Source organism: Rhincodon typus, chromosome 13, assembly GCF_021869965.1.
Source record: "Rhincodon typus isolate 14 chromosome 13, sRhiTyp1.1, whole genome shotgun sequence".
NCBI classification, from domain to species: domain Eukaryota; kingdom Metazoa; phylum Chordata; class Chondrichthyes; order Orectolobiformes; family Rhincodontidae; genus Rhincodon; species Rhincodon typus.
In genome coordinates, this window is record NC_063344.1 from 54,304,432 (window position 1) to 54,326,512 (window position 22,081).

At 40.7% G+C, this 22,081-nt stretch overlaps 1 protein-coding gene across 1 annotated transcript in view; it reads left to right on the forward strand.

Moving 5' to 3' along the window:
* Positions 1-22,081, forward strand: part of per2 (period circadian clock 2) — a 79,458-nt gene that overhangs the window by 30,124 nt on the left and 27,253 nt on the right. Inside the window, exons 9-16 of the mRNA XM_048604121.1 lie at positions 6,097-6,239; positions 8,397-8,475; positions 9,126-9,232; positions 10,556-10,709; positions 14,703-14,811; positions 14,912-15,043; positions 17,603-17,711; positions 19,737-19,905. Coding sequence (XP_048460078.1) covers positions 6,097-6,239; positions 8,397-8,475; positions 9,126-9,232; positions 10,556-10,709; positions 14,703-14,811; positions 14,912-15,043; positions 17,603-17,711; positions 19,737-19,905 — 1,002 coding nt within the window. The remainder of the gene's footprint in view (positions 1-6,096; positions 6,240-8,396; positions 8,476-9,125; positions 9,233-10,555; positions 10,710-14,702; positions 14,812-14,911; positions 15,044-17,602; positions 17,712-19,736; positions 19,906-22,081) is intronic.

A 22,081-nucleotide genomic window follows, 5' to 3' on the forward strand; every position in this document is an offset into this window, starting at 1 on the left:
GAATGGCGGCATTGTGCACTTCCGCTGTACTTACCTATTCCGATACTTTGTACATGTGACGAATAAATAAATCTAAATCTAAAAAGGTTATCTAAAAAGATAATCTCACCACTGGTGTCCCAAAAGGCTGCATATTCAGCCCCTTGTTATACTCTTTATATACTCTCAACAGTGTGGGCAAATTCCACTTTAGCCCCATTTACAAATTTGCTGATGACACCACTGTAGTGGGTTGGATCTTAAACAACAAAGAGACAGAGTACAGGAAAGAGAGAGAGAGCTTAATAGCGTGGTTTAATTACAACAACCTCTCCCAAAACAAAGAAGCTGGTCATCAACTTCAGGAAGTGGAGTAGGGAACACATCCCAGTCTGTATCAATGGTGCTGAAGTAAAGGTGGCTGAGAGCTTCAAGTTCCTAGGAATAAATATCACCAACAGTTTGTCCAGGTCCATGCACATCGATGCTACAGTCAAGAAAGCATAGCAACGTTTCTACTTCCACAGAAGGCTAAGGAAATTTGGCATGTCCACAGTGACTCTTACTAATTTTTATAGATGCACCATAGAAAGCATCCTGTCCAGATGCATCACCGCTTGGTATGGCAACTGTTCTCCTCAAGTCCTCAAGAAATTACAGAGTTGTGAATGTAGCCCAGTCCATCACACAAACTAACCTTTCATCCATTGATTCTGTCTGCAATTCCCATTGCCTTGGGAAAGCCGCCAACATAGTCAAAAACCTTCACACACTGGTTATACTCTCTTCAAGGTACAAAAGTTGGAAAACACGTATCAACAGGTTCAAGAACAGCTTTTTCCCATCTGTTATCAGACGTAGGAGTATATCAGAGTTGATCTTTCTCTGGACCTTCTCTGTAGCCGTAACACTATATATTTTGCATTCTGTTCTGTTAGCCTGATGTACTTATGTGAGGTATGATTTGCCTGGATAACCTTCAAAGCAATACTTTTCACTGTATCTCAGTACATGTGATAATAATAAATCAAATCAAATCTGGCCTGCCTTGCCTTTTACAAAAGACTGAAAGGCCAGTATTTTGTCATGGTTGCCAGCAGTGAATACTCGAGGAAGTGGATGTACTGCTGTACAGTACCAAGCTACATCAATGTCACACTTGCAGCATGTGCCAGCAGCTCTTTTGGCAACCACACTGCATATGTTTCAAAGTCTAAGGGGACTAGAAGCAGAACTTGTCAGTCAGGGGTTGCTTCAATACTTCGCCAAGAGCATTATCTGACCTCAGACTGGGGGTTGGCCATGGTCCGTCAGGAGCTTAGTGCAACCTAAGTATGATGGTCCATGTCCTTGTAGTTCAGTGATTGGCCATATTCAATCCTGGAGGTCAAATCCACCTAGCCTAAGGATCATGGGTAAGTCAGTCTGAATGCTGAGGATGCCTCATTCAGGGGGCTGGGACATTAGCAGTCAGGATCGTCTTCACAAGGTGCCCAGTGGTCAATACTAGGGATTGAGCAGTAAACATCGAAGGGTGTTAACGGGGCTGTCCATTCAGTGTAGCAGAAAGTGGGAAACTCGAGTCTGAGGATGGGATGCTGTGACACCGGAAGGATAATGTCAATGAAGGGGGAACCTCCAGATAAAAGTGTGAGATCTGATACTGCATAGGAGCAGGGGTGGTAGTTATCCTGACCGTATATGTGCTATAATTTGAGGACTGAGAGAAGAAAATTGAGGATATTAACCATTAAATAAAAGATTTGGATGGGAATATAGACAGCCTGAAAACTGAGGGGGGTTGACGTGGACAGCAATGCAAAGCAGAATATGAATGCTGGGGAATGGGGGAATCTTGATGAACATGTGGAACCTGAAGCTCCAGCACAGGAGTGTTGCATCTTCAGCCAAATCGCAACTGAACAATGAGGAACAAAAATGGCTGCCAGTAACAGAGTGAATGGGGGAAGCATTTTTGTTTGTCTCTGGGGGCAGGATTGACATCACTGCACAAAGAGGCAGAGTTTGGGTGTCAACTGGCCATCATCCATTCTTAGAATGTGTGCTCCTTTTTAAGAATGAACCCTAGTCTCCAGAGAAGTGTCACTATACAAGTGGCAGTAAATTTGGAACATGAATGGAGGCAAGGCGCTGATGCAAGGCATTCAGATTAACTTTGGTCTCCATGATCTCCTTTTATTAATCTAGTAAGTCTTGGCTACATTCGTTAACGTAAGGGTTGAAGGATCCTTCAAATCAACGCTATTAAGGATGGTTCTCGGTGATTAGCAATGTCACACAAACACACCTTCCAGCCTCCTTGGCATGTATGAAGAGGCTGTTTAACTCTGAAATGGTAACAATGTAAACAGGTCTTACAGCTAAAATGACAGTTGATTTAAAGTGCACATATATGCACGGATGTGAAAGTGTATTCACAACGATGTGTCACCCATGTTTCCATTGTACTGTCATGGCATTTTTTTTTTCCTTGCATTCCCACTGCATTAGTGTCCAGTCCCAGAATCATTAGCTGGAGCCCATGTGTGTGTCTGATTTAGTGGGTGCAGATATCCTGAGAGCGGCCAGCCCAAACATAGGTTCACCCTTCGTGGCTGAAACTTCTACAGTTTTGGTGGTTGCATGATGGAGGATGAGGTAAAGTGGGCTGGCACCTCTGGAGTGCCTAAGGAGTAATTTCTTTTGAAGGGGTAGGGGGTACCTTTTGGGATGCCTGCTGTGTGATTCTAGATACATGCAGACCGGAGCCCCAGTACGGTGCTGATAAGATTGATTGATCCCTCCAGCCTTCAGGCCAGTTTACTGTTTGCCTATGATATACCTGCCTGCTGTTCCTGAGACTGTCAATTTGTATGAAGTCAGTAATGGCCAGTACATGGGTCGTCTTCTGCCTGGAGCTGAGCAGATGCCTGGTCTCTGGCAGTCCTCTGAATGTCAGAGACCTGGGTTATTTCTTCCTCAACCAGCTGTGGAGACATGTCAATGATATTGTACTCACCAGATTATGTTCCTGAGTCGAATCTAGAAGGAAAACCTACCAAGTTTTTAAGCTTGGGCATTCTCAGAGGGACATGTAACTTGTTTCTACAATGTAGAGTAGGAGTTACAGGTGAGGCATTGGCCTCTTCAGGCTGAACACAATAAGGGTAGAACCTTGAAAGTTTTAAGAATGAACTAACAATGGTGGTAATGAGAGAGCAGCACAGCATTATGAAGCTTACTCTACTATGGACGGCTCAGCAACCCACAGGAGTGGTCCCTATCCTATCCAACCATCTCAAATAAAATCTCATTGGGAGGGTGAGGGACTGAATGTTGGCTAAACCACTCCCATCTTTGACCTGGATATGAGACATTTTTCTCCTGCAATGAGACCAAAGCAAGGATTGAATGAGATGGAAGTAGATGGGAGAGCTGTTAGTGGTGATGCAGGATCAGCAGAAGTGGTGAGTTATCCCTGGTATGTGAGTAGGAAGCGCAGAGGGCAGGAAAGGTTGGTAGCTCAGGTGGATAAGGTGGGTGAGAATCATTAAGTAGAGATGTTCCATGCAACTGTGAGAGTTGTGGACTTCTGGTCTAACCTTCAGTGATTGTTACTGTGCAGTGACAAAGATAGTGTGTGTGAAGAAACAGAGAGAAGATGGTGGCACTTATTTTTGTGGAGAACAAGCCCTTTGCCAATGCACGGGGAAGAAGATGGCCCTCCTCTCCACCATCCTGTCCACCAGCACATCTGGGTCCCTACTCTGAAGCAGAGTGCCAGTTGCCTTCCTATGACAACTGGTTGCCAGAAATAGCGGAGCAGCAGCTAATGAAGGGCACTTCCTGCCTTTCAGAATTTGACATGGTGCTCTGCTGGGCTTTAAATATAGGTGGAAGGTTCTGGCAACACAGGTGCTGCCACATCTGCTGCTCACAATGTGGTCTCTTCTGATTGGGGAAATGAAGCGTAGACTGGGTGACCGCTTCGCAGAACGTCTACGTTCTGCTCGCAAAAAAGACCCTGAACTACCTGTTGCCTGCCACTTTCACACACCACCCTGTTCCGTGGCCAACGTCTCTGTCTCTGGCTCGCTACAGTGTTCCAGTGAAGCTCAATGCAAGCTGGAAGAACAGCGTCTCATTTTGTGCTTGGGGACCCTGCAGCCCTCTGGACTCCATATCGACTTCACTAATTTTAGGGCCTAAACACTCCCATGTCTGAGCCCCCTATCCCACATACCAGGCTTTGTAACCACATAGCCTGCCATTACACACCACCTGTTGTTAGTCACTAATAGTCCCCATTAATAACTTTTCACCCTCCCAACCCGATCATTATCAACTCGTTTGTCTGTCCAACTGCTCTTTTCTCTCTTTAGGCTCTATCCTATTGTTTACTCCCTACCCCATCCCCTCCTCTCTTTTTTCTGCATATAAACTGACATTTTCCCAGCCACCATCCATTCTGAGGAAGGGTCACCAGACCTGAAACGTCGACTTTGTTTTTTCCTTGACAGATGCTGCCAAACCTGTTGAACTTTTCCAGCAACTTTGTTTTTATTCCTGATTTACAACATCCACAGTTCTTTCGGTTTTTACCTATGGGAACATGCATTGCACAACTTTGCTAAGTTTCCAGTGCGACATCACAAACCCCATTGAGTCACTGTTGTAATGAAGTTGTGAAATACAATACGTAAAGATTTTTCTCTTTACTTGCATTTCGAGAGCAATATAAGTATTATTAAAATATATCCTAAAATCGCAGTGCCTTTCTGTTTATTGGATGAGCATTTTATTGTTTTATGGAATATATGCATCGTGAAGCATCATTTAAAACTCATGTTTTATTGCTGTTGAGCAGGTGGTATTCAGTCACTGCAGTCTGTGTGGTGTATGGTATTAGGGAGAATGTTCCAGGATTTTTAGCTAGCTACTGTGAAGGAGTGGTGATATAGTTCCAAGTCAGGAATGTGTGGCTTGGAGGGGAACGTGCAGGTGCTGCTCAGCAGTCATTCTCCCATTCCCTTGTGGAGTTCAGGTCTTCGATGCATGTTTGGATCAAGGCTGTATAATGAGGTCTGGATTTGAGTGATCCTGGCAGAACCATGTTGTTGAGCAAATGTCTTTTATATCACTGTCAAATGACATATTCAGTTCCTGTACTGATGATCGAAAATAAATGGGTGGCTGTATCCTGATCAGATTTGTCCTTTTTTATTGTAAACAGGTTTTACCTGGGCAATGTTCCACATCGCTGGGTGAATGCCAGTGTTGTAGTTGTCTGTGCAGAGACAATATTTGGCTAGTGATATTGTTCAATAATGACTTGTAGCTAGACAGCCGTGCAATGTCATCGTAAATTAAATAAAACTGCTAGTTATGTTGTTTTTATTAGTATTTATGTTGTACTACATACAGTAGAATTGGAGTGAAAATTGAAAGGCCAATCTTTTGGAGTTAAGATTGCAAACAACTTGAGCTTTGTTTAATATCTTTATTTTACCCCTTGTTATGCATAAGTATAAACATAGAGGTTTGTGGGGATGGTATTGCTCTGGGGCTTTGGGTCCCCTTTTTTTTTTAATGTGTCTCACTAATCTGGTTATAATTTGGTTCTAAAGCTTGCTTTTGCCCAACATGTCCCATACTGTTTATGTATCACATTACATGACAATAACCACACTGGAAATGTGCCTGACATAATACATCAAATTCACTGTCAATGCATAGTTCACTACAGATAACCCTGCAGATGTTACATAGAGTTATAGGTCATACAGCATAGAAACAGACCCTTCGGTCCAACCAGTCCATACCAGACATAATCCTAATCTAAACTAGTCCCACCTGCCTGGTCCTGGCCCATACCCCTCCAAACCTTTCCTATTCATGTACTTATCCAAATGTCTTTTAAACATTGTAATCGCACCTACATCCACCAGTTCCTCAGGAAGTTCATTTCACATGCAAACCACTCTCTGTGTAAAACATCTGCCACTCATGTCTTAGCTACAAGTAAAGGATATGTTAAAGCATTGACAAATTTCTTGCTTTTTATTACATTTTGTATTGGTTGCCTACTTCATATTTATGCTGGCATTTGTTTCACAGTGGAGATCGACAGCGAGATCACGGCATCCATTACTATCCCTTTCGTATGACGACTTATCTCACGAAGGTGCGGGTATCTGAAGATGATGATGACCAACTCTGCTGTCTATTACTTGCTGAGAGAGTGCACTCAGGCTACGAAGGTAAGTACTTCTGATTCTGTATAACATGCTGTACACAGGCAGGACATAAAAAGAGAAAGGTTCCTTCAACTCACTGAGCCAGATTCCCCCATCCTCATTAATTTCCTGAGATAAGTGACTAGTTTAGAGGAGAACAGTTTACGTTTTACAAATTATTATGCTCAATTTGGACCAATTACTTTTCATATGGGTTATGCATAACTAAGCGTATAAGGCATTCTCAGCATATTACATTTGACCATTTGTTTAGCTCTAAGTATATCTACATTCATTAGCATTTCAAACCAGCCATCCAGCTTTTATGTCAAAAATACACTTTATTCATCAAACATTTTTATATTCATATATAGTCTCAAAAGCATTTCGGTTCTGTACAGTCTTTGCAAATGGAGAACAAACAAACAAACATTGAAGTTTGAATTTCCCGACACTTCTAACAAACGCAAAGGCATTTCTTACTTATGCAAGATACTATTTCTGTATATTTGAGGCACCAGGAGGGTCCGATAACTGAATGGACCTCCATTGTACTTCGGCCAGAAGATCTTAGATGGTGGTCTTGCCCCACTGCAACTTGGCGACAGCTGCCCCAGGTTTTAGTGCGTCCCCCAGCACGTAGCCCTGGACCTTGGAATGTGCCAGTCTGCAACACTCGGTCAAGGTCAACCCCTTGCTCTGGAAGACCAACAAGTTTTGGGCAGATCAAAGGGTAACATCTACTGAGTTGATGGTCCTTCATGTGCAGTGGATGCTTGTCTCGGTGTGTGAACCCGGGAACAGATCGCAGATCGTAGAGCGTAGAGTCCTGCATCATGGAGCTGCTCGGGATGAACTTCAGTAAGAACCACTGGATCTCTCCCCAACTTCCTCCCAGCCATCCAGCCAACTGACCTAACCAGTAATATTCCCACACCGGCTGAGGTTACCATGAGGGACTGTCCTCCTCAGTCTCTCCCCTCACCTGAGGCGTGGTGACCCTTGGGTTAAACTACCACCATATGTGTCTGTATAATGAAAGAGCAGCTATATAGTCTGGTCTGACTTTGATGACTGTACCTTTTTTTAATATTTTTATACTCATTAGCTTGTTGCTAGCTGTATATCATGTTGAATTTGAATATTCATCACCTTGCTAACAAGTATGCAGATTGAGGTGGAAAACCATCTCCGTAAGTGCATCTACAGTGGGGCCTCTAATATGTTAAAGTCCCCAGGAATGCTAATATTGAATTAAATTAGCTGCTCTTGGCCAGGTCTGCTACATTCCTACTCGCATCATTAGTACCTTAATTGATGAATAAAGCCACTTTTAAATGACTCTTATTGAAACGCTGCTGGGACCATCACTTTCCTTCCAGCAAACCTCTTGACATGCAAGATTTGTGCTGACTGTTCTGACTCCTACATTGACCAGAAATTGTAGAGTAACAGGATGGAGGGGTTTGTTGGGGAAATTCCACAGAACTCCAAGTCAGATCACTTTTACATATAGTGTAGATATGTGCAGCAATCTGAAATAGCTGGACGTCCTGTGAGATCTTATGGGAAAATGGGATTGGCTGAAAAGCAGGTCAGTGGAGTTGAGTGAAGCTACCAATATCTTTTTAATTTGTTGAAGTTTTGCTTTGACATACCTGAGTAAAATTCAGTAGTTTTTCTTTTGTCTAAGTACAGTCAGTATGCAGAGTCTAGGATGTAAAACATTTTCAATGTCACACAGTTCCATATTAACAGGACTGTGTAGTGAAAACTTACCTGTTATTGATCAGCAGTGTAGAAAACCATATTCTGTCAAAAACTGATGTGTAACATTCTGTAATTTGTGATTATTGTCAGTTCAGTATAAATGGAAAGTTATTATTTTAGATTTAAAGTTGTTTTGTACAAAGTTATTTTATACAGATGCTCCATTGAAATGTCTGTTAAACATACCTTACAAGTATTTGTGTAAAACCATGGACATGTGAATTGCTGGATTAAGCATTTTGCTTTTTAAAAGACTTTAATTCCATAATGCCATAGGAAGCAGTTAAGAGTCATAGAGTTCTGACACCAGGCTAATTTAGCCAAGTGGACTTTAAAGTAGAAAAATTATTTTAATATTACAATGTCTTTTTTACATCTGCCAATCTCATTAAAGAAGTAACTTATTTTCAGCACCAAGAATTCCTCATGACAAGAGAGTTTTTACCACGACACACACACCCAGCTGCGTTTTCCAGGATGTTGATGAGAGGTATGAGTTTTCTAATCAATATGCATGAGAAAAAAAATATTCAGAGCAGCTTGAAAGGCTGGTGCTTTTTTGTTAGAACTGAAAGTTCCAAATTTTTTAAGTCCCACTAGACTGTGAAATGTAGTTCCCAATAAGTAGGTCTCCTGCCAAGTACGCTGTGAAAACTTTTGTATGCAGTTTGTGATGCCTCCCATAGACCAAATGGTGTATCTGGGGTGTTTGCATTTTTAATAAAAACTGTATAGCTTTGAATAATTTAGATGTAACTATCTATCATTTCCAAAGAAAAGTTTATTTAATCGTTTCCCCCAAATTCCTCTCCTTTTAAGCTACGTTGAATGTTCCTAATTTAAGTTTTGTGACAAAGTACATCATGAAGGGCAAGGAGGTGGTGAATATATTTTGAAGGAAAGAAAATGAGGTGTATACTATCCCAATTAGGGAACACAAAATGTGGGCACGGAAACCAAATTTATGCTTCATTTGTTTCAATCTACACTTTTTATATATTCTTGATTACAGTTCTGTCTGTCTGGCTTTTGTGCTTTTCGTTCATTTATTTTTGCAGCAAAGCAAGGACTTGAAAGTTTAAGAATATTGTAGATGTGTCTTGTTGCAGAACATCAGAAAGTTCCATTTTTCTTTCAAAGGGCTGTTCCTTTGTTGGGTTACTTGCCTCAGGACCTCATTGGAATGCCTGTGCTGATGCATCTGCATCCAGATGATCAACATTTGATGCTAGGCATTCATAAGAAAAGTAAGTTTGTTGATGCTATCTCTTTTATAATGACCAATGTGACTTTTCTCTAGCTTGGTTTAACTCTGTGCTATGGATGTCAACAGTGCTTCCTAAGGAAAAAATCATCAATGCCTACTGTGGCGTGAGCCACGTTGTTATTTTATTTTAATTTGGCTAGATTTTGATCTTTTTTCTGGGGATGAAGAAAAACTGAAGTAGTTAGAGTATTCACAACAGCACTGTATGTTTGTATAAACAAAGGATGAAAATGCCAAATTAAACTACCTTGAGGTAGACAAACTACTTTTCATGTTCTTCTTATCTCAGCTGAGGGTGTCCATCCCCTTCCTAGAAATGGCCAGCGAGTTGCGTTAGGTAACTCCTTCCTGTTTTGGAAGGAGTGGTGATGACTTGTTATTCATGCTAATGTCATTATGGCTTGTTGCAGCTAGAAGCTGGAAGTTGTATTACTTCTGGAAGCATCTGTCTCCACAAAGAAACGTGAAGAAAGATTTAATAAAAATTGAATGAACTGCAGATGCTGTAAATCAGGAACAAAAGCAGAAGTTGCTGGAAAAGCTCAGCAGGTCCGGCAGCATCAGTGAAAAAAAATCAGAGTTAAGTGCTGAGGAAGGGTCACCAGACCCGAAAGTTAACTCTGATTTTTCTCCACAGATGCTGTCAAACCTGCTGAGCTTTGCCAGCAACTTCTTTTTTTGCTCATGAAGAACAATTGTTCCATTCACCATGTCCCTTCTTTCTGATTCAATATATGACTACCATATAGTTTCCAAGCACCTCACCGATATGCTGCGAGCAGAAATGCCAATCCTTCGAATTGTGAGAATTGATAACTTGAATTTCTAAAGGAGATGCATTGAAATGTAATGAAGTAAAATTCCAGTTGATATTTTGCTTCAGATCATCAGCCATAACCTGTTAATGGGTAGAAGAAACTCCGAGACCTGAACGTTCTGTTGTTGCTATTCCTGATCATATGAGCGATCATAAATTCGCTATTTTAGAAGAAAGGGATGGGTAACCTGATAAAATTCTCCATTATAGTCTTTACATTTGTGCAGCTTGTAAAGAGACTGTTAAATCTTCATTAGCCATTTGTGCCTCTTTTTTAATGGCAATTTTAAAATAATTGTTGAAGAAGGTAGTAGGTTCGTTTAAAAATTGACTTGCTGAATTCATGGCATCTTTAATGCTGCAATAGAAAACAATTGTTCCGTGTTTTGTGCATTATAGTTTGAGTACTTATTGGATTGTCATTATTGAGTTACCAAATAAAGATTTTTTTTTTAAATTTTAAACATGGCTTTCCTTAAATTTCAGTATTGAAACATGCTGGGCAACCATTTGAACATTCACCTGTCCGATTCTGCTGTCAGAATGGTGAATACATCACCATTGATACCAGTTGGTCAAGCTTTGTTAATCCATGGAGCAGAAAAGTGTCCTTCATAATTGGAAGGCACAAAGTCAGAACGTAAGTAATATTTTTGTGAAAATTGTTGGTTTGATTGGACTTGAAATTTGGCCATGATTTTTAAAAAACGTTAAATTGAATCTGAGGATTAAAAACAAAACTGGATATGACCAGTAATCAGCCACAGGAATTATAATGCACTAAAAACCTATGCCTATTCAAAATAGTGCAGGCAGCATGCAAACATTGCGCAACCTGTTAATTTAGTTGATCATGGGTGCACCCAATACCAAACATGCTGTAGAGTTGCTCCATGCCTCAGGAAGAGGTCCAAGTTCACGTAAGGCTAGATGCACTTAAAGCATCAAGTGCATTTCATCAAGCCAACCTTCATCAACAGTAATGTGCTTTTCAAGCTGGTTTACCTGCTGGAACTGGTTCACAAAGAATCTCTAAGAATGCAGAAGAGTGAAATGGTATAACAGGTTTATAACATGCTCCACAGTTCTCCTCTGCAGCATCGGGGGTTAACCACAGCAGAGAGGTCTTCAATCAACAGGAGGTCACGATACCATCAGGATTGATATTATGAAGGATTTGGAGTTGATGATAACCATTGTGGTTAATGATATTAGCTGGGACCCACATGCATCTTCACGTTCCATGTCCTACTAACTGCTCTACAAGCCTATGCGTTGCTCCATTCACCAAATCCCCTTCATTTACCTGTTAACAATTTCTATCAACCTTCTCTATCATACCTCACGTTTATTAGCTTCAATGCAATCAAACTGACTTGGCTCTTCTCTCCCAACTTTTTGATACTGTCAGCTGATCAGTTATGACAGGCACATGGCCAAAATGCATTGTATCACTCCACTAACAGATTGCCCTATCTTGCAGGAGGTGTTGGTCCATAAACTATGGTGGTACCTAACGACTGGGGACATGTATAGCTGTAAGTCAGCCCAGTTCTCTTCCGTCAAACACCCTCTCTCCAAACTCCAAGGTGGCGAAGATGGTGGCATAGTGATATTGCCACTGGACCAGTACTAGTATACTGGACATTGGACCAGAACCCAGGTTAATGTTCTGGGGACATGGGTTCAAAGTCCACCATGGTAGATGATAAAATTTGAATTCAATTGAAAAAAAGTGTGGCATTAAAACTAGCCTAATTGTGACCATATTGATTGTCATACAAAACAAAGTCTAGTTCACTCACATCCTTATAGGGAAGGAAACTTGCCTCCTTACCTTGTCTGGCCTACATGTGACTGGAGGCCCATCGTAATGTGGTTGACTCTGAACCGCCCTCTAGGCAATTAGGGATGTCACTAAATGTTGGCATAGCCACTGACTCCCATATTGCATGAAAAATTAGAAAAAAGCTCAGTGGAGGAGATGGTGCTGACAATCATTGCAGCCAGTCAATCTGTGCTTCCAAAGGTTATGAGAAGTACTGAATTAATTTCCCCATAGAATAGATTATAGCTCCATGGTGCACAAATGTGCTGCCTTTTTGTAAAGAGACAGCACGCAGCCACTCATCACTGCTGCTTCTCCCAGTGTCTCAGCTGTGCCTGTTAGCTAGTCAGTCCTGACGGCTATCACCCATGCTAAAATGCTGCAGCTCAGAACTTGGTCACTTATGTGACCTGAGCTCTTGCAAGGCCATTCACAGTTTCCTTCACTGAAGGTCAGTACTCCTCCTCTTGTCATGCTGCAGGAACTGGGGTGATCCTTCAAAGGACCACTTGGCCAAGCAGAGGCATCTCCAAGCTGAACACCGAGGTAATGCAGAGTGTGATTTGTTGGAAAAAGTGGATATAGAATCATTTTTTTTGTGGCTTTTATTTCAGCATTGTGACCAAGATGACACCAGGATGGTCCATAGCAGAGGTATCATAGGATATGGAATTGTACTAATGGGTTGCGTTTTCTAAAATTGTTGTTGAATGAGCAATCAAAGACAGCCTAATTAGAAAAGGGGTGTGTCAGTTGCTGCTTCTCTTGAGATTTTTGTCTTATTCCTATTGACCAGTACTGTGCCCATACCATGGCAACATTGTTGAGAATGCATCAGAACATAAACTCCAGTGAGCTTCTCCAGAGTGGTCCAGTCAGAGGGGTAGTTACTTTATAGTCCTGTTCTGAAAAAGGGTCACTGGATCCAAAATGTCAACCCTCTGCTTTCTCTCCACAGATGTTGCCTGACATGCTAACTATTTCTAGCAATTTTTCTGTTTGTTTTTATTTCTAATTTCCAGCATCCACAGTTCTTTGTTTTTTTTTTCTTTATTTTAGAGTCCCAGTGGTTTGCTCTGATGTTTGAATGGCAGCATGGCTTTCCTTTATACATATGCTGACCATGTGTGGGATAGGTTTTGATGTATAGTCATGAGCCACATTTAAAGATTTCCCTTGTAGCCTAGGAAACACTGTTTGATTTGTGGTGGTAGCTAAGCGACTGAATGAAAGCATTATGACTGTTGTCACCCACTGAGCATTCCCTTCATAAATGGTTTCACCTTAATTGCACATTCAGCGAATGATTTTAGTTGCAGTACTTCTCCACATTTTAGATGTCACACTCGTTAGCATCCTGGGGAAGTCCCATCACCTTTACAAAGCCGTGTGCACACCGTTTGCTTTTCTGTGTTCACAGAGAACACAATAAACGCCACTTTTCTTGCATAAAGTGCATCTATCGTCTTTTTGCAGGAGAAAGGCATTGAACTCAGGAGCATAATCACCTTCTTACAACAACTAGCCCTGTTATGATGTTGCAGGTTATGTGGGAAATTCCATCATAAAGTGTAGATAAGACAACATTTGCTCCTGATTTAAATGGAGCCAAGAGAATGCTCCTGGAGGACTCATGGTAGATAAAACCTCCTGCTGAGTATTCATTCACATTCCTTTTTTTTTTGCTGCCTTTGTTCTCTTTTCCTCTCATATTGCAGCTTAAGGGGAAATGCAACTGTAGCATTTATGAATGGGAGAAAGTGATCTGACCAGAACTGTAAGAGTCAGAGAAGGTATTCTCCATGTCAGGAACCACTTCTGATTGACTTCAACTTTATCCAGTTCTTCAAAGCACCAAGCAGTTGCACAAGCTCAAACTGAGCCAGCAGAGATTAATCAGTGGCTAACCTCATAATAACTGGTAATCACTTTTAGACAGCCCTAGTGGGTGAGTCCTTCCTGCTGCTGAACAGCTGTTCAACTGTGCATGTCTGAGAGAACGTCAACTGGAATAACAAGCTCAAATTTGGCCGTACTGGCGTAAAATCAACAATACATCATCATCTGCCTAATCTGTATCTCGTGGGCATGCTTTTGATTCCTTTACCAATGTAGCATTTGGTGTGGGCTTGGGCTGAAGGTTTGTGCCCCAGTGTGAATGCCATTTTGGTACCAAAGCAGCATCCATAGTGCCCAAAGTACAATGCTGCTGAAAGTAATTTGGTAGCCAGCGTTCTTTTTTTGCGTATCCCATTTCAATGTAAAAATACTCCTTCTCAACCTCTGTTGTTTACAGCTCGGTCATTAGCAAGTCATAACACATGTATGTTGGTCACATGCTCCACAGTTTGCAGAAATTCTAAAGTGTAGATAGGTGTGATGGGAGATGAGACACTATGAAAGGAAATTTCATCAATTTCCAGAAGGCCCAGAATGAAAATTTCAAGTACTTTAACTGTTAGTTTAAAAAAAACATTGATTATCTAACTCTAATATGAATGAATTTCTTTGGAGTATAGTTTGTATGCTTGATCCAGGTTCTATCCTTTTGGGATTAGGGTTAGGAACCAAAATCATCTTGATTGCTGTCTCTAATCCCTGTTGCTCTGACCAGAGTTGCTGTCCTCCGTCCATGAGACCAAATTAGCAGTGATGTATCTTTGAATTCTGAACTATAAAATGATGACAAAATAACCAAAATGTTAAAAATTCAAAATAACGTATTAGAAATTCACAAGTGTTTGTAATTGTATCGAAAAAAGTATTCACTGTATAAAATCTCCACTTAACCTCCAATATTTGTAGGGGACCTTTGAATGAAGATGTATTTGCTAGTCCAGGAATTACTGAAGCAAAGACACTCAATCCTGAAATACAGACTATCACTGAGCAAATTCGTCAGCTGTTGCTACAGGTAAAGCTATTTCACATTATTCATTGTGTATTCTAATTTAAACATAATTTGTCCTTGGTTAGTACATTGCCTATTAAAACTTATGTCTTTTCCATTTTAGCCAGTTTACAATAATGGTTCCAGTGGGTATGGAAGTTTGGGAAGTAATGGATCCCACGCACAGTTCGTGAGTGTAGCCTCTTCCAGCGATAGCAGTGGTAACATCAAGGATGAGAGCCACTGGAACAGACCTGTAAGTTTGTTGTGTTATAACCTATTGACTTTAATACAAATTGATGTTGGGCCAGTTCACTTAGGTGACATTGCGTGTCTATCCCTGTGACTTTAATTGGGTTTATTTCAACTTTTAAGTAAGTCCTCATTTTAAGTTACCATATTCAGTGTTGCTCTGACTTAACATTGTGGATGTAATGGAGCCAGTCTACATATTTAGCATAAGGGCTACCAATTTAGCAATATGTGATGCAATTGGCACCATTTCAGGTTTAGGGTAAGGAGTGCCGTTTGATTGCTTTTGAAAAAATAGTGACTTCTTATTAAAATGCTGCAGTTTTGTTTTGTAAGGAATATCTATTCCAATGATGTTCATGTTGCAGCCTACACTTGATTTTCCTGAGGCCTGCTTGCAATTCCCTCCTGCTGTCCAATCTGCTTGCTTGCCACTTCTCCACCAACTGTGGTTTCCCTCCTCGCCACTTTGCTACCAGCTCTCCCACTCATAGCTCCTCTTGCTGCAATTCATTTGAAGCTAATTGAGAGAGTGTTACTACCTAGCTGAGATTGCTAATTTAGCTGTGGTTTGGGACCAGATCAGAACTTTATGATTTACAGTCATGGAATCAATAAGATATACAACACAGAAATAGACATCTGTTCCACTCATCCATGCTGACCAGTTTTACAAACCTAAACTAGTCGCTTTTGCCTGTGTTTGGCCCATATCCTTCTAAACCTTTCCTATCCATGTACCTGTCCAAATGTCTTAAATGTTGTAATTATACCCACATCTACCACTTTCTCTGGCAATTCCTTCCACATACAAACCACCCTCTGTGAGAAAAAGTTGCTGCTCAGGTCCCTTTTAGATGTTTCTCCTCTCGCCTTAAAATTATGCCCTCCAGTTTTGAACTCCCCTACCCTAGGGAAAAGACCTTTGCTATTCGTCTTATCTATGCCCATCATAATTTGATAAATCCCAATAAGATCACCCATCAACCTCCTGTGCTTCAGTGGAATAAAGTCCCAGCCTATCCAGCCTCTCCTTATAACTCAGAGCCTGCAGTCCAAACAACATCCTTGTAAATCTTTTCTGCACCCTCTCAAGTTTAAAAATATCCTTCCTATAGAAGGGCAACCAGAACTGTACACAGTACGCCAAAAGTGACCTACCAACATCCTGTACAATATTTCAACTCTTATACTGAATGGTCTGAGCAATGAAGGCAAACATGCCAAATGCCTTCTTTACCACCCTGTAAACCTGTGATGTAACTTTTTCAAGAAACTATGCACCTGAACCCTTCAGTCTGTCTGTTCGACAACACTCCCCAGGGGCCCTACCATTAACTGTATAAGCCCTGCCCTTGTTTGTCTTACCAAAATGCAACACCTCGCATTTCTCTAAATTTAACTCCATCTGCCACTCCTCGGTCCATAGACCCAATTGATGAAGATCCCTTTGTATTCTTAAATAACCTTCCCTGTCTACTAGACCACCAATCTTGGTGTCATCCACAAACATATTAACTGTGCTTCCTATATTATCATCCGAATCATTTATATAAATGACAAACACTGGGGAACCCGCCACCTATCCCTGCAGAACACAGCTGGTCATAGGCTTCCAGTCCAAAAAACAATCCTCCACCACCACCCTCTGTCTCTACTGTCAAGCTAATTTTGTATCCAGTTGGCAAGCTCTCCCTGAATCCTATATGATCTAATTTTACTAACCAGTCTACCATGTAGAACCTTGTCAAAGGCCTTGCTAAAGTCCATTTAGACAATGTCAACCATTCTGACCCCAACTATCTTCTTGGTCTCGCCCTCAAAAAACTCAATCAAATTTGCCTGATACAATTTCCCATGCAATTGTGAACAATCTTGAAGAAGAACTTCCATGTAAATGTGTTGTATCTTATTCCTCACTTACACCACTTGTGCAAACTTTGGTCTTTTAATTATAAGTTCTTATTGTTTAACCCTATTTTTGTGGGAATTAATTAGTTACTAATAGATTGTAAATACTTAGTCATTTAAAAAAAGATACATCCATTTGCAAGCCATGAACTTCTGTACTTTAAGCACATAGCACTGAAAACTAGTTAATTCAATGAAGATTTAAGTGACAATGGAAATGTTTGGATGAAACTCTGAAAAACTCTAATGTCTGATTGCGATGTGGATAGTCTTAAAAAAAACTTGTGAATCAGCACCTATGACAATTAAGCACACCCTTAGTACTACATGTAGATTCTATATTCTATTGTTGTGTACATTTTTGGAGTGCAACTGGAACTCTCAACCTTCTGGCACAGTAGTTCATTCTTGGCTCTACTGATCAATATTCCAGTTAAAAATATCAGCCAGTTAAATTCAAATAATATGAAATAATTAAGAGTGATTTAATGACTGTATGCCATCAAAGCTTTCCTTTTGAGTTCGCAGTTTGCTAAATTTTGAAAAGCCTTTTGTCTCATTCTCTGTTTGGTTTTGTCACATCTCAACAAATTTTGGCAGTTAGATAAAACATTTTGTAAAATTTTAGTCTTCAATCATTTATTTCTTTCAGATGACGTTTCAGAAGATTTGTAAGGATGTGCATTTGGTCAAAAATCAAGGACAAGCAATGTTCATTGAGAACAGAGGAAAGAGTGAATCAAAACGCAGACACAAAAGCGGTAATAGGCTTAATTAATTTTCTTTCATTATCTAGACCTGCGTGATTAATTGGCTTGAAATAATTTTGACTTTCTTGACTTTACATGTGTTGAGTTCAAACACAGCTGTTATGAGTGTAGCTATTCATTTCTAGTAATAATGGTAGCGGTTTACACAGGGTGAAGTTTTTCTGCAGAAGGGTTACAATAGTTTGAGGATCACTTGTAAAGTCACAGTAAAAGCAACAACTTAAAAACTGCAGTTTATTTTCATATGCTCCACAAATATAGTCCTACCTCAGTGTAGTGTATATTCCTTGTGCATAAACATTCATTTCCTGTCATTTGATTCTGTAACAACACAGCATGAATGGGAGGAAGGAAGAATAATTGGCAACGTGAGGGACTACATTTTCATGTTACATATTTGAAAGGCAGTCATTTTAAAGAGGAAGTTATATCATCTGAATTTTTATTTTAAAACCTGTAAAATGATTTCCGATTTCTCCTCACCTCTCAACATGTTTCCACAACAAAAATAAAAAAAAACATTATTGTGCAAGTTCTCAAAATCTGTGAAAACATGAGTGCTATTTCAAAAGTAGGTGCATGTCGTGACCTCTGAATGCACATACTGTTAATAGAATCTTAGCCAGATCTCTCAAAATTATTTAAAAGCAGAACATTTTCAAATTCTAACTATGCATCTTAATCTCTGTCACAGGGTGTGATAGCGTAGTGGTCAGAAAGGTGGCTTTGCAATGTTGCAGGTTTGACAGCGGCTAATATGTCGTGGGTTCACTTCCAGCTTTTGTTGATATCTCTTTTTTTATTTTGTTTGTCATGTGAGAAGCAGGTGGGGACTCTGCGTCTGTAGTTGATGGAGTGTAGAAGGATAAGGGTGGGGGTGGAATCTCATTGAAACTTAACAGAATACTGAGAGACTTACAGAATACTGAGAGACCTGGATAGAGAGGATGTAGAGAAGCTGCTTCCACAAGTAGGAGAAACAAGGACCAGAGGGCGCAGCCTAAGAGAAAAGGGATGACTCTTTAGAACTGAGATGAGGGGGAATTTCTTCAGCCAGAAGGTGATGAATCTGTGGAACACATTCTTGCAGAAGGCTGCTAAGGCCAATTCGTTGAGCGTCTTTAAAACAGAAAGATAGGTTCTTGATTAGGTTACTAAACAATAATAAAAGGTTACTGGGAGAACGCAGGAGAATGGGTTTGAGAAACATATCAGCAATGATCGAATGGCAGAGCAGACTCAATGGGCTGAATGACCTAATGGTCTTCTGGTCAATCCTCCACTATGTGTGATGGTTGAATAGTCTGCCATTATTCGCTGATTAAGCTTGACTAATGGTCAGTATGTTAAGGTACTGAAAGATAGTTAACAACCTGATTATCAAAGCCCAATACAAGTCGTAATCTGTTCTTTGTAACATACATTTCCATAATCTAAAAGCCTCAATTTGTGAACTAAGGAATTACTTGGCTTTTTGTTGTTTTGAAACGATGTGCGCTGAACTATGCCTGCCTGAAGCATGATTCTTCACAAGAAAGGGAGTCACAGGATATGAGGGTTACCCCAGAAAGTGTGTTGAGGTCAGTCAGATCAACCATGATCTTATTGAATGGTGCAGCAGACTTGAGGGAGCCAATGACCAGCTCTTGTTCCTGGCTCTGGTGTTCATACTTGGGAAAATTGCAAATATTCGTATATCACATATCGACTGCACCGTGGAAGTGCTAATGAGCATCTTCAAACATAATTTATGTGCATGTTGTATCTTGCAGAAGCATAAAGAGATTTATCTCATACTTGTTAACTCATTTGTTTAAAATTTCTTAAATCCCTAGAAACTCATATGGCTTTTGTTTCTTTCCTTTTCCTTTCAATATTTTGCTGAAACTAAACCCAGTTATGTTAAGTTCCAATTTCCAGGACGATGATCAGTTCTAGATCAATGACTCTGAGGCTATTTTAAACTCCATGTTGGAAATCGCTTGTTCTAATTCTAGAAGTACATATATTTTGCAGTAACACAACAGAAAGAAACTAGTGGCCAGAACAAGGACTTTAAAGCCAGTTCATCCAAGGTTGCTGCACCCAGCAATGCCATAAAAAACATGCTGTTGGATGATTCAAGATGCAAGGAACAGCCAGTATATTGTTATCAGCAAATCAACTGCTTGGACAGTGTAATAAGGTGAGTGAAACCCTGCTTTTGCTCCCACAGTTACACAGGTCATTGTTCCTATTTTGGAGGGCTATTGTAGCTGATTTGTGTGCCTTGAAGAAACACACTGTTAGATATGGCCAAGTCAAACAAACCTATGTCGTGCAAGTTGCAGAGAAATGCAGTAACAAATCCTGCTCGTCATTAAATGACAAATCACTAATGGTACCACAAACATAAAGTAATTTTATTTCCTAGAGTATTACTGACAGAAGAATATTTTAAAAATCTGTTGATGATGTGGTTTAATTTCATTATAATCATACTGTCCTAATGTTTTAAAAGAAAAACGTGTCTTGCTGTAATGTGTTATGGGTCAACTTTTCAATGGGTAGGTCTTCTGCTCCCTTGAATGGTGTGGCCAGTAGGAAAGAAGTTGACAAAATATGGTGAAAATAGAAAAATCAGAACATCAAAGTCAAGAAAGGTTTGTCTGATTTTCACCTTAAATGTCAAAGTCAGAATCTTGGTAATGAGTGGTGGCTACATTATTTCCATGTATTTGCATCTTTTTATTAACTGAACTCTCTCCATTTCTATGCAGCTTCCAGTTCTCTCCTTCCCTGAGAAATTCCTTATATGAAGGTTAGAGATTTACCTGGCAGCAGCAGCAGCTCATCGTTTGCTTTGACAGGCCTTCTTCCAACTTTGCCTCTGCCACAATGTTGCTGCATATTCAATGAATTGCACTCTCCAGCACCCTTTGTCCATGCAAGTTGACATCAGCAAACCACCAGCCACACCATGTTATCATGCCTGCTTCTGGACTAACTCTCACTCCATTTCAACCCTTCAGAACTTCACTTTGAACTCCAGGTCAATTATGACTGACTTAAGTGTTTCTGCCAGGTTGCTGTGTGTGTAGGGACCCATGCATTTCATACATCTAAACAAGATGCATTTTTAGGACTCCTGACTTCCATTTTTAATGCTCACTTGCTTTGCACTTACTTGGAGGTTCTGTGGCTTGCGTGTTTTTCAGCACGTAGGCTCTTCAGTGCAAAGTTGCTGACTGTCATCCTCTGTGGCTTGCATTGTTTTTTTAGTGTGGATGAAGAGGCAGGCAGCTTATCACAAAGTGAAACACTGAATAGTCAAGGGTTGGACATGCCACTATGTGGCACCATGCAGTATGTGCCAGCAGCTTATATGACAAATACACAACATATGCTTCAAACAGGTGGTAAAAGGGGAGCAGGACTTTGGCCAGTCAGCGAGTGCTGCTACTGTTGATCAAGGGACTTGGGACAATTCCAGTCTACAGGGTTGGCCATTATTGATCAAGTGTTAGATCTACCGGAGTCCAGGGTTGCATGTAGGTCAGTCCTGCAGGCCAAGTGCAAACTATTCTAGAATTGGTGTTGAGTCATCAGGCTGTTGTGGAGACTTTGATCCAGGGTTTGGACCATGATCAATCAGAGCCACACTGCCATGCAGCGGGTTTGGGCATTAATAGTCCAGGAGGCCTCTCGGAGGAGCAGCCCATGGATGCCTAGGGAAAGTGTAAAGCTCATGTTTTGAGGTGGGGTTCATTCAGCTGGGTAGCTGAGGGAATGAATATAGTGAAAGATAGAAAGGTGTGATCTCACAGGGACAGGAAGCTTCAGGAGCTAGATGTTTCAAATGTTACAATCACTCTGGCCTCTGCTTGAGGAGAGTTACAGGCAATGAAGGCGTGGCAGTTCACAAAGCCATGAGCTAGGGGGATAAACTAGAACCTTAAATCAGTTTTATGAAGGGGGTGATCAGAAATGAGGAGGCTGAAAGGATATTGGGGACACTGAGATAGCAACAAAGAAGGCATCAGGAAGGAATTGTGTATCTCAGATCATAGGCCCGTGGAGATGTACAGCATGAAAACTGACCCTTGGGTCCAACTCGTCCATGCCGACCAGATATCTGATATAAATCTAGTCCCATTTGGCTCATTTCCCTCTTAAATCCTTCCCATTCATGTACCCATCCAGATGCCTTTTAAATGTTGTGGCTATACCAGCTTCCACCACTTTGTCTGGCAGTTCATTCCATACACGCACCACCCTCTGTGTGAAAAAGTTGTCCCTTAGGTCCCTCTTATATCTTTCCCTTCTCACCCTAAATCTATGCCCTCTAGTTTTGGACCCCCCCCTACCCCGGGGAAAAGATG